This window comes from Cornus florida, unplaced genomic scaffold (assembly GCF_030987335.1).
Source record: "Cornus florida cultivar Cherokee Brave unplaced genomic scaffold, ASM3098733v1 CherokeeBrave_3.0.0_Hap2_Chr06, whole genome shotgun sequence".
In the NCBI taxonomy this organism is placed as follows: domain Eukaryota; kingdom Viridiplantae; phylum Streptophyta; class Magnoliopsida; order Cornales; family Cornaceae; genus Cornus; species Cornus florida.
Window position 1 is genome coordinate 3,530,682 of NW_026775576.1, and position 12,894 is coordinate 3,543,575.

Here is a 12,894-nt window from a genome sequence, read left to right on the forward strand (position 1 = left end):
ATTGAATATTATATATAAGAATTGGATAATAGCTTACTATTTGAAATCAAATTATTATTATAAAATTAGGTTGCACATGCAGAAAATAACCATCGACGACCAATACAATAGTGTTCAAAAAAGTTATACATCTAATTAGACTTAATTTTTGAAAGGTTTACCAGAAATTTGAAAAAAAAAACGCGACAGATTCAAATGCACATTAATCAAGACATTGACAACTAATCGACTATCTTGTAGGCATTGGTTGACAACTATTTTGCATTTACACGTCCACAGTGTGCATCTGGATCTTTGCTAAAGAATGAAGGACTGAAATAAAAGAAAACCAATTCTTAGCAAACTGCATTACAGATATTTGAGCAGATTCTTGGGGAGCCCTTAAAAAGAAAAGGTGCATAATTTTGAATGCAAATTAATCTACCATTAACTTTCCAAAAGCTTCCATAGCTTTCAAACATGGGTACAACGAATCTCTCTCTTTTATATTGCCAACCTAAATGTATCCTGGGAGATAGATTAATTTCACTGTGTTATGTCAAGGACCATTGCTCTCAAACTTGTATTCCTGGATCCTTATAAGCCAGTGAGGACACACCGTGGTAACAAAAACCAAGACACCCAACAGCAGCACGAAAAAGTACCCTGTACGTGAAACCTATAGACAAAAGCCAATGTCACGACCATCAACCCAAACGACAACCCGATGTGCAAAGAGGAACACTTGCAAGGAGAATAGCACAGTAGCAAAAACATGAAGCCTAGATGGGAGGCGAGAAGAGATAAGAAGTGAAGCCACAATAGAAGCATTTGTAAAGGTCAGGTTTTCTGGAGCTCTTACTGTGGATCCTGAGTAGTCACGCAGAAAAAGATGGAGTATGATAAGAGAAACTGTTAGTGCCCATATGGATTCCGAGCTTATTGACCAGGTAAGTGTGTGGTAGATAGTAGCCAAAACATACGTTCCAGTTATAAAGAAAGAGATTTTAAGAGCGTAATTCAGAAGAAGAAACCTGATCCAAGAAGGTTTACATCTAGAAGCAAGAGAGAATTTTCATTAATAGTTGATGCAAGAGTGTAGGCCCAAACCAAGACCACGAGCGTGACAATGCAAAAGTATTGAGAGATGGAAACCGAGTCTAGCATCACCTCAAGTATATCAGGTTTAACAACGTTGGCATTCGTGACCAATTCTTTAGAAAAGATTCATCTGTATGGTTGTCATCAATATTTGAGATAATTAATTCCTTCCGAACCATTAAACAATCGGTTGTTGTTAAGCGTTAAAGTTTTTATTCATCACACACAACGAAAGTATCATCAAATTACATCAACACAAGTATTTATGGAGATAACAATCATATACATTCACGCACAACACAATATTTTACATATTTTACCCAACTCTAGAACTACATTTATAGAAAGAGAGATTTCACTATTATGAATCAAGGAAGAGAACATATAACTAGATGTCAAAACGTACCTTACTCATTATCTCTTTTGAAGCTACATCTATACACACGGGAATTGCATATACTCTCCCCTCTTCTCACAACACTCATCCTTAATCGACTTACATCTTTTCTTTATTCTCTCTCTCTTCCCAAACCCATCTCTATTTAAATAGAGTCTTCAAAACCCAATTCCTTGTTGGACAAGTATTCCCCAACTTGCCTAAAAGGAGTTACTATATCAGTCTTCAACTCTAAAATAGCAGGTACAACTTCTTTCCCAATCTCCAGCCTTTTTTCCAAGTATTTTAGCTTCTAAAACTGATTAAGAAACTGTTTCTCACAGATTCCCAATAACTCACTGCCCAAGTGGAACCCGTTCCGTCCCATGGAACCAGTAGCAGTGTTGCAGTAGCCAAACCTAAATCTACAACGTCACACGCAGAACCAGTTCCACCCTACGGAACTGGTTGAACTATGCCAGTGGCCAATGTAGACACCTACAAATTTCAACCTCCCAAAATTTTCATATAATCAACACGTGATTAAACATGTACGTCTTCATGTGCTCCATCATAGCTCCAACTTGTACAAGGATCTCTTTATAACTCCACCTCAAACTCTTCATAGCTCCACCTCAATTGATGATTTCTCCACCTCAAATAAAGCATTATAATGAAATTGAGAATCACTATAACAACCAAAACCAAGTTGCATCCTTCCATATGCCACTTTTCTCCATTTGAGTTGGCTCGAAGAAGAACTTTCATTGATACTGGTCTCCATTTGGATTAATAAGTGAATGATTGTACCAAAATTCAAATTTCAAATTCGTTATGTGAACCTTGCTCCTGTTATCAGGGATCTAATAGACGGCATATCTCTGGTTGAACAATTTTCCGTCACCATGATCACTGAAATTGCATAATCATAACCAACCTAACAGGCTATCAGAGGTCCATATTCATGTACTATAAATTAAGAAGTTTAACAATGCAGACCCACTTGCAAAATATATATATAGATATACATATATAACTCCATATGGATCAAAATTAATAAAAGCAATATAATGAACTCAAACAAATTAATGATTCTTGAATCCATGCATCCCCTTAGAAATCCTATGGTAAAGCAGACGACCATGTATGAATGAGCTCCTATAAAAGAAATTTGTTACTGGTTTTGTAAAAATGCAAAACTAACAAACCAAATTCCAACATGCAAGAAATTAATAAACAACCATATGTATCAAAGTGAAAGGGTTCCCATATTGAAGAATGAAGATCCAGCAAATAGTATATTCCGAGATTTCAATTGATATAAATATACTCCATCTTTATATTATAACAAAATTTATACACTGATTAATGACATAATTGGAATTAAATGATTCCAACTAACAAAATTTTTTGTTCCTTCTTAAAAAACTGAGTAATCTCCTATTTATTAGAGTGTAAGTTACTAAATTCTAATACACACCTACGAGAGGTGACAAAGTACTAAGTTGTCTGGCAAACTACTAGGTGATAACTGATTGGAATCATCTCAACATAAAGTTTTTGTTGATACCAAACTTATAAAAAAAATAAACTATAGCTACTCTAGATTAGCTACACATCCTTAACTGATGTTCATCTCAATCTTTCATAAGCCATAATATCCTGTATAACAATAAATAGAAAAAAATTTAAGCAGATCTGCTTTGTTGCAAAATAAGTACCTTTCTCCATTCATGAAATATTTCTACAGAAATATTTGGATTCTCAAACCTGTCCCCATGTACCATGAAATTTTCCTAAAAAGCACTAAGGTCCCATGTCTCCAAACAATACAAATACAGTCACATATGAATACACACATATCAAATGCACCTATAACATATTATATACACGAATAAGCATCCAAACATAAGAAGTACCAACACACATATAAATGTTTAAATATAAATACACACAAAGTAATATAAGCATGACCTTTTTTGGATACTCAAACATGTCCCGATGTACTAACATTCCACCCTTTTGCATTCATTTTCTTTTTAGAAATTCCTGGTATTAAAATCATAAATAAGGAGTTAATAGAATATGGATTTGGATATTTTGTATGGTGACCACAAAGATGAAAGGTTACGGACTTGTAATCTTTGAAAATTAAGTTAAGATATAAGGGAAGTTACATTCATGAAAAAGGCTAGGACAGGAAAGGGTTGTAGAAATAAAAACTGGTTAGAACAGAAAGGGTGGTAAATTACATATTGTCGTGAATATAGGTTGTTTACAAGATCCATATAATCTGCTAGCTTGTTCATAGGAATATTCTGATGCTGCTAGCTTAATTATAGGAATTGATTTTTGATTAGCTTAATTTTTGGTAATTGGCTAAATGATTGTACTGATTCCCGTCTTGGGTTCCTGTAAAAACCCACATGTACTCACACTATGGAATATACAAGAATTCTTCGATTTTACTTTCTAGCTTTTATTTTTTTCCAACATGGTATCAGAGCAGAATGCTCCCGAGACCCATATCATGTCTTCCTCTTTCCTAACCCAGTCCCCACCATCATCTCCTCCACATCACTAGCCTACCTCTGCCCCGCATCTCTGTTGTTGTCGAGTATCTTTTACATCTGATTTCTCCCCCCTTACTGCCATAGTTCTATTCAGGTTTACGTTTTCTTATGTAACTAGTTTTTATCTCTAATTTGTTTTATTATGTAAATAAAAAAATAGAAAAAAAAAAGAAAAAGAAAAAAGTTACAGCTTCATCGACTCAATGGCATGACATAGCCTTGCTTGGAAAGAATCCTCATGTTGATCTTCTTGCTCAGATCTTGTTCTTGCTAGGTCTCCATGGGTGACAAAGCAGATAGCAAAGATTCTTTCTTCTTTGGTTTCATGATGAATATCAAACTTATGGGTCCAAATTACCTTCAATGGACTTGAGTTGTCCAAATTGATTTGAAAGCTTAAGGAAAGTTCTCTTATCTTAACTCAACCAAACCTACTGATGCCAAATTGGTTGATGCTTGGGAACAAGAAGATGCCCAAATTATGACTTGGTTATGGAATAGTATGGAGCCGGAGGTCTTTAACAATGTCTCTTTTCTTGAAAACTCTTAAGAGATTTGGGATGCCCTGAAGGGGATGTATTCATATGAGCCAAACATATTTCGGATTCTTCAGCTATATATATGAGGATCTTTTTTCCACTACACAAGGAGATTGCTCTATTGAAGATACTCCACCTTGAAAGGTATGTGGGAGGAATTAAATGTGTATCAGCCATTGACTACTAATTTGGAGACTCGGAAACGGTTTGGCAAAATTTCTTTCAAGACTTCGGCTCAAAAATTCTCCTATTAGTTTATAGATTCTCACTGGTACAATTTTACATCTATTAGTGAGCAAGGGTGGGCTTTGGTGGACTTAAGCCCACCCCAAAAAAATTTCTATTACTGTAGCCAATTTTAGCCCAGCCCAAAAAAAAAAACTATTACTAGTACTAGCCCACCCAAATATTAGCCCACCTCATTGACAATTTCTGAATCCACCCTTAGTTAGTGAGGCCTATAATCGTATTCAGCGTGCCAACCTATCTGCTCCTGAGAAAGCCAATTGCTTTACCTTGTAGCTCCCACTGGGCGCTCTGATAATTTCCATATTGGTCGTGAGGGACATGTTTGTTGGTCCCAGCCTTTATCTAGGGTTTGCCCTTTAAATGTCAAATGTATGCTCATATGTCCATTATTATGGTATTCCATCAATTTTAAAGTGCTCAAGTTGATTATGATATATACAGGCGTAGTCATTTCTAATATGTGAGAGCTCGATTTAAATTGATTAATGAAGGTATATTGTGTCACATACCATGTTTACAAACCAAACACAGCCATTTTATTAGTACACTGTGTGTTTATGGTATTTGTCACTGTTAGGGGTAGTTCTGTCATTTTAAGTATTTTCATTTCCATATTATACTTATCTTGGATGCTACATTATATTACAGAGTTTAGAAATACACTTTAATAGTGTGTACACAGGTTGCAACACAGTTTTCAATTATATTTGACAAGTGTCCTTCAAAGGGGCATTTTGGTATTTTTAGTTGTGTGGTGCACATGATAACTATGTGCATCACATGGGAGGTCTGAGATACATTTTGGGATTATATATAGGCATATGAATGATTTAGGGTGGCCACCGACCTTTCTACAGGGTCATTTTTCCATTTTATTTTGGTTAGGATCAATTCTTAGTTCCTTGGGATCGATCCCAAATTGTGTCTCCAAGTGTGTTTTTCATTCTATTTTGTTAAGATCGATCCTAGGTTCAGTGGGATCGATCCCAGATTTTTCTCAGCAATGTTTGTGCACTGATTTTCAAACAACCATATATTGCTTATCTTAAATCCAAATTAGGTCATTCTTAAGTCCAAATTGACTGTATCGAAACAAGATTTCCAATGGTACCAGTCTCACTCCAAAATTCCAACCATTGAGTGAGTTATGATCCTCTTGTGAGATATGCTCATGAAACTCTTTTTTTTTTTTAGGATGCCTTTTACGGCAAATCCATTCCTTTGATGCTGGGACCTCATGTAATGTTATTATACGATTGATTTGGTCTTTGTAATTCATTTGATTCATCTTTGGGGTCACATTAGCCATGTAGGCTAATATGGGTCATCGCTTCCGCATTTGTGACCGTTTTTGAACCTTTTATCCTTAGCTTTCACAGTTACTCTTATGTTTGAGTCTTATTGAATTTGTTTGTGATTCCATTGTTGTCTTGGAGATAGTATTCATCTCTAGTGACATATTCCTTGTATTCGCTTTCGCATTCAGACTCGATATTGGGTCAGGTTTTGGTCTTCTTAATTAATGCACCGGATAATGGGATTTGGGGCGCTACAAAATCCCTGGCTGAGGAGTTGTTGAATCTGATCTTTCAGCTCTCGCGTCTCCATTGGTTCCATTTTGTACGGTGCCTTAGAAATAAGCGTAGTGCCTGCAACTAAGTTAATAATAAAGTCTATCTTTCGACTCAGTGGCAACCCTGGGATTTTCTGAAAAACATCATGAAACTCCTGTACTACTAGAATACTATCAAGAGACAGAGTGGTTTCCTCTATGGAATCCTCATCTGTATAAAATAACTGGGTGCTAAAACCACCATTGGGTCGTGGCATAGCAATAAGATACATCTCCTGTCTTGGTATAGTGAATACAATAGACTTGTTATGGCAATTAACTTGAGTATAGTATTGAGATAACCAATCCATCCTAAGTATCACATTATAAGAATGTATATCCAAAACCAATACATTGGCTAGAAATTTGAGTCTACAAATATTTATGGTGATATTCTTTCAACTCTTACGTAAAACCGTACCAACTCCCAAAGAGGTAGAAATGTTAAGGGATTGGTCACACGGTTGAGCTACCATCTTAGATAAAGTAACAAAAGATATAGACAAAAAAAAATATGATGCTCCTATATCAAATAAAACACAACAAAGTTTACCATGTATAGGACACATACCCTCAATGGATTGAGGAGTCTGCACATCATAAGGCATGACACTATATACTCTGCCATAATGCAACTGCTTTGCGGGTTGCCCCAGAGGCGGTAGTGGTGCTAGTAAAGTTGGAAAAGTCTAAGCCTAAACACGTGGAACTATAGAGCAGGTAAACGTAATGGATGTCTCTGCCCGTACTGCCCATGCTATCCCTGATTAGCTTTTAGACACCTTCTGGCTGTGTGCTCAAGCTCTCTACATCCATAAAAATGTCCCTTAAAAGGATATGACTGCCTCCTGGTGTGAGGCTCGATCTATACCTAAAAATGATGTAAAAAGTGTGAGTGTGAGAAATGGCCACCATATTTAGAATTTATAAAAACCACTTAACACTATACTATGTACTATGAGTGAAAAGGGATCATCCCAAGGGATTTGCAAGGTATTACGGAATTGAATTTGGGTTAGTAAGTCGAATGATCAAAGATGGGTTTGATTGGTTGAATTAAGCTAATGATTCAATTAAAAACATGCAAATTAAGAACAATCTAGAGATTAAGGGATAGAGAATGAGAGAGAAGTCTTGGGACAAAGAGTTCACCACTAAGCTTCAATTTATTAAACATTAGCATTTGTCAATTTAAGGGGATTCCATATTGTAAAACAAATGTGTGCCATTAATTAAAATACTAAGCATGGATGGTGATAAGCGTCAAATATTTTATATTCAAGCGCCCTTAATTGCATTAGTTAAGTCCATTTTTTGGTCTTTGTATATAGACTATCTTCATTTTTTGTGTTCTTGTCTATTTTCAGGTGTACTCTCCAAAAAGAAATAAAAAGAAGACTTTAAGAGTTTTTGAAGATTAAATGCATTTCGGGATTCAACATCTAGGGCTAGTCTAGAAAAGAGGTTCCAATGGACCTATGGAAACTCTCAGCGACGCATTTGGATGAAGAAGGACTTAATGGTCCAAAGTTGAAGAAATGCAATACTGTTGCATTTAGGCCAAGGCATTTTGGCACCTCGCGTCCGGACGCCAATTCTCGAGTCCGGACGCCGTGCATTCTTACCTCTCGTCTAGACGCCAGTCCTTGCGTCCGGACGCCAACCTATGGATAGCAATGTTTCCCCACTTTTCTTTGGTCAAAGTTTGTTCCTTTTTACTAGGTAATTTGAAATTTGATGGGTTCGGGTCGTTTGGCAGCTCATTTTGGGATTAAGAGGGAGCAAAAAGCTTATATTATGATTATTAATTTTATTGAGAAAGATATATTGAGAGAGAGGGGATTTTCTTAGGGTTTATATGTTATATTTCATTCATAAGGCTAGGGTGGAATTCATCTTCTACTCCTTCAATCATTGAAGCTGTTGCTATGTCCATGAGAAACTAACTTACTTCTTAGGGGGTTGATGAAGCCCTTCCAAGTAAACATGCTTTGATTGTATAGTAATTTGGGGAATAATGTATGTATATGATAGATTTCATAGTCTAGAGATTTACACATTTTGTAAATTGGGTTTCATTCAAATAAATAAATATGTGGAATTGTTTATCTTGTCTTAGATTTCAGTTATATATATTTATATTCCTTGCATCTTTATAGTGAGAATAAAGATGAGACTATGAAATGGTTTTTAATGGCATGTTGTGTGAAGAATTTGATAGTCCATAACTTAGGGATGTCTTTGATGGATTATGGCTTAGTTTTTACCTTCATGTGCATATACTATATATGTTGAGAAGTTTAATAATCCATACCTTAGGAAACATGTTCTAATCTACACACTAGTTTAGGTAGAGGAAGCATGCCAACCTTTGATGGGTTATACTTAATTCCTAATTATATGACATTCTTGAAGAGAATGTGGTAATCATACATTGCTACATATCATGGTTGTATACATAGGTAGTTCCCCAAGTAAATTGTAATTGAACATGTTTATGAGGTTTATGGTGCATTCAAGTCCCTAGCTTTACCTTTATAAGTTTAAATCCACTTAAATTCATTTATTTTCTATTTTTGTTAAATTTCAATTCGTAACTTAAAGTGACAACTCAATCAAACTATCATCTCTTTTATATCAAACTAAAAGTAATTTTACAACTTTAGTTGTCATAAACTAGCAATCCTTATGGTTCGACAAACCCTTATAATAGCCCTATTCTACATTGATATATGTGCTATTGCAAGTGGTAATTTTAAGTGCTAACAAATTATTGCCATCAACTTTTGGCGCCGTTGCCAAGGATTGCATACGGTTTTGTAATCAAAGTTTAAAAATTACTTTGTGTTTGATTGTATACATATATTTTTTATTTTGGTGTGTTTTATGTTTTTAGTGTTTTTGTGTTACTAGAAACTAAAGACTTTTCATGTGATCTGATTGCAAAATTTGAAGTCTTAAGGACTGGGTAAGTTTTTGAAGTTTCTAGTTTATTCGTTGTTTGGCCCTTGTCGAGGCTATTGTAATTTTTTGTTTTGTTTAGAGCATAGGTCCTTGTCGTGGCCATTTCAATCTGTTTTTCATTATTGTTGAATCAAGGATAAAAGGATCAATGTATGTGGATGTATTGGTGAAGGGTTGTTGTGTTTGTTAGTTGATGGTAAGTTGTAGGTCATCGTCTTTACCACATCTTGAGGAACCAATTGATATTGCTTTAATCGACAAGCTAATCTCGAAAATGCTAATCTTGAAAATCCTAGAGCTGAGAATGAAAATGTAGCCCCAATGACTCTTAGGGATCACTTTGTACCCTCAACATATACATCTCCATTATGCATTGTCATGCCCAATGTTGAAGCTCATCATTATGAGATCAAATCTACCAAATGCTTCCAATTTATCATGGGTTTGATAATGAGAACCTTTATAAACATCTTGATGAGTTCTTCGAAATCTGCTCCACCATCAAGATGAGGGACTTCCCCCAAGATGCACTTCATATGCTTCTCTTCCCATTCTCTTTGAAAGATAGAGCAAACTATTGGTTGAACTCTCTTATTGCAAATTCCATCACTTCATAGGTCCAATTGTAACAAGAATTCCTTAAAAAGTACTATCCTGTGAGTAAGACCAACCAAATGCGTCGATCCATTCTTACTTTTTTCCAAATCGATGGGGAATAATTTAATGAGACATAGGAAAGACTTCAAGATTTTCTGAGGAAGTTTCTGCACCACCAAACTCCAAAGTGACAATTGGTGCAAGCCTTCTATGATGGTTTAACTGAACCACATAGACAATTAATTGATTCTTCGTGTGGGGGCAAGTTTATGTCCAAAAATCCAGATGATGCATGGACTCTACTTGAGAATATAAGCAAAAATTCTATGCAACATAGTTCTCGTAGAGTTTCTACTTCTAATGTTGGGAAACCCTCAAATCCGTGCCAACCACGAACTCTTAGGGAAGAATTCTCTCAAATGGATGCCATAGCCCGCACAATTTTTCAGTTTATGGCACCACATCCCTCATCTTCTCAAAATTCTTCATCCAGTACTATATATGCACATTGCACAAGCACTTTTCATAATGCAGAAGATTGCCCCACACCGGAGCAATTTTCTGGAGGTATGCTAGAATAGGTCAATGTCATGTTCTTTCGCCTTGGAAATAATCCTTATTCTAATACATACAATCCGGGTTGGAGAGACCATCCAAATTTCTCGTGGAGGCAACAAGCCACACAAAATTCGTCATTTCAAGGTCATGGGCAATCAAATCAATCTAATTCTCAACCTATGAACCGGCCATTTCAAGCTTCTTCAAGCTATCGTCCTCCATCCTATAATGCGAGCTCTTCTAATCAAAATCCTATTCCTATTCACCCGTCTTAATTGGATGAGATATTAAATTCCAATAAACAGATAATGGCTGCCATTAGTGGTATGCAATCAACTATGCAATTAGTTAATACTCATTCCCAAATAATAGCCAACATTGAAACCCAACGGGGACAATTGGCTACTTCTGTGAATCAGATTCACAAGAGGGACAGGGGAAAACTTCCAGCTCAACTTGTGGTGAACCCGAAAGGGTAATATATGATTAATGAAATCCCTCCTCCGAGTAGATCAAATCTTGAGCAAGTCCAAGCAATCACCATACTTCGAAGTAGAAGAATTGTGGATAATAAGGTTGATGAAAAAACTGAAACTCTTGCTCCCAAGAGTTCAAGTTTTTCATCTAAAAATCTGAAAGTTAGTCCAGAAATTCTAAATCCGCCAATCCCAAATGTTGAGACATCTTATGAGCCCAAGGCTCCTTTTCCTCAACACCTTAAAGAGTCCACACATTTTGGGAAAAAGGGGAATAAAATTCAGGAAATATTTGAAATCTTTAAGCAAGTAAAGATCAACACTCCTTTCCTTGATGCCATTAAGCAAACTCCACCTTATGCTAAATTTCTCAAAGATTTATCTACTTAAAAACACATTTTTAAGAGTAATACTCTTAAGAAGGTGAGGTTAACTGAGCAAGCAAGTGCAATCATTCAGCATAATACACCTCCAAAGTTTAAGGATCTGGGTGCCCCGACAATCTCATGTGTCATTGGAGACAATGAAATAGAAAAGGCCCTCATTGACTTAGGATTCAGTGTAAATCTGATTCCTTACTCAGTATACTTGCAACTTGGCTTAGGAGAACTCAAACTAACCATGGTTGTCTTACAACTTGCGGATAAATCTGTTAAACAACCTCGTGGTATCATTGAGGATGTAATCATCAAGGTAGACAAGTTCTACTTTCTAGTAGACTTCCTGGTTCTAGATACTGAACCAGTTCACAATCCCAAAAGGCACATTCCTGTGATCTTTGGTTGGCCTTTCTTAGCCATGGCTAATGCTTTAATTAATTACCGAACCGGGGTGATGGATATATTTTTTGGAAATATGAAGGTACAGCTCAATATTTTCAATGTTTTTCAACATCCTCCGGATGAAGATGGATGTTTCCTTCTTGACATCATAGATGAAGTGGTTGAAGAATCTCTCCCATTTAATCAAGATCCTCTTAAAACTTGCTTGGCTCACTTTGATTCTAAAGATTATAACATTGATCAATCTATTTGTGAAATCAATTCTTTACTTAAGGTCAATGCAATCTCAGTTTTTTCTTCTTGGAAATTGTCAAAAGAACCTCTTCTGCTAATTTCTAGCACTCCTCATGTTCTTTTGTTGAATTATCCACCTCAACTTGAGCTAAAGCCACTTCCGGCTAATCTCAAGTATGTATTTCTTGGTACGAACAAAACTCTTCCGGTCATTATTGCATCGGATCTTTCCAAAGACTAAGAAAACAACCTTTTAGTGGTGCTCCAAGAGCACAAAGAAGCTATTGGTTGGTCGGTGGCTGATTTAAAAGGAATTGATCCCTTTATTTGCATGCACCGCATTCTTTTGGACGAAGACACAACACCTTCCCGAGACGTGCAGTGTCGGTTGAATCCTAACATGAAGGAGGTTGTCATGAAAGAAGTAATCAAGTTATTAGATGTGGGGATCATCTACCCCATCTTAGATAGCGAGTGGGTAAGCCCCACTCAAGTTATTCCAAAGAAATTCGGCCTCACCGCAGGAGAACTTGTGCCACAATGCACCACCACTGGTTGGCGTGTGTGCATAGATTACCAGAAACTCAACTCTGCAACTAGGAAAATTCATTTTCCACTTCCATGCATTGATCAAATCCTAAAAAGGTTACCGGCTAAAGTTACTATTGTTTTCTTGATGGTTATTTTGGCTATAACCAAGTGGCTATAGATCCTCAAGATCAAGAGAAGACCACCTTCACTTGTCCTTTTGGAACTTTCGCTTATCGTCACATGCCCTTTGGGTTATGTAATGCACCAGCCATTTTTCAGAGGTGCATGATGTCCATATTTTCTGATATGGTCGAAAAATTTAT

General features: G+C 36.2%; 1 protein-coding gene and 1 pseudogene across 1 annotated transcript; one reads left to right on the top strand and one right to left on the bottom strand.

The window, feature by feature from the left end:
• Positions 1-538: 538 nt before the first annotated feature.
• On the bottom strand, positions 539-2,240 carry LOC132314789 (phosphatidylinositol N-acetylglucosaminyltransferase subunit C-like; annotated as a pseudogene).
• Positions 2,241-11,030: 8,790 nt separating this feature from the next.
• On the top strand, positions 11,031-12,281 carry LOC132313797 (uncharacterized). Its single transcript, XM_059812744.1, has 3 exons — positions 11,031-11,333; positions 11,448-11,795; positions 11,886-12,281. The coding sequence occupies exons 1-3, from the start codon at positions 11,031-11,033 to the stop codon at positions 12,279-12,281; spliced, it is 1,047 nt and encodes a 348-aa protein (XP_059668727.1).
• Positions 12,282-12,894: the final 613 nt, after the last annotated feature.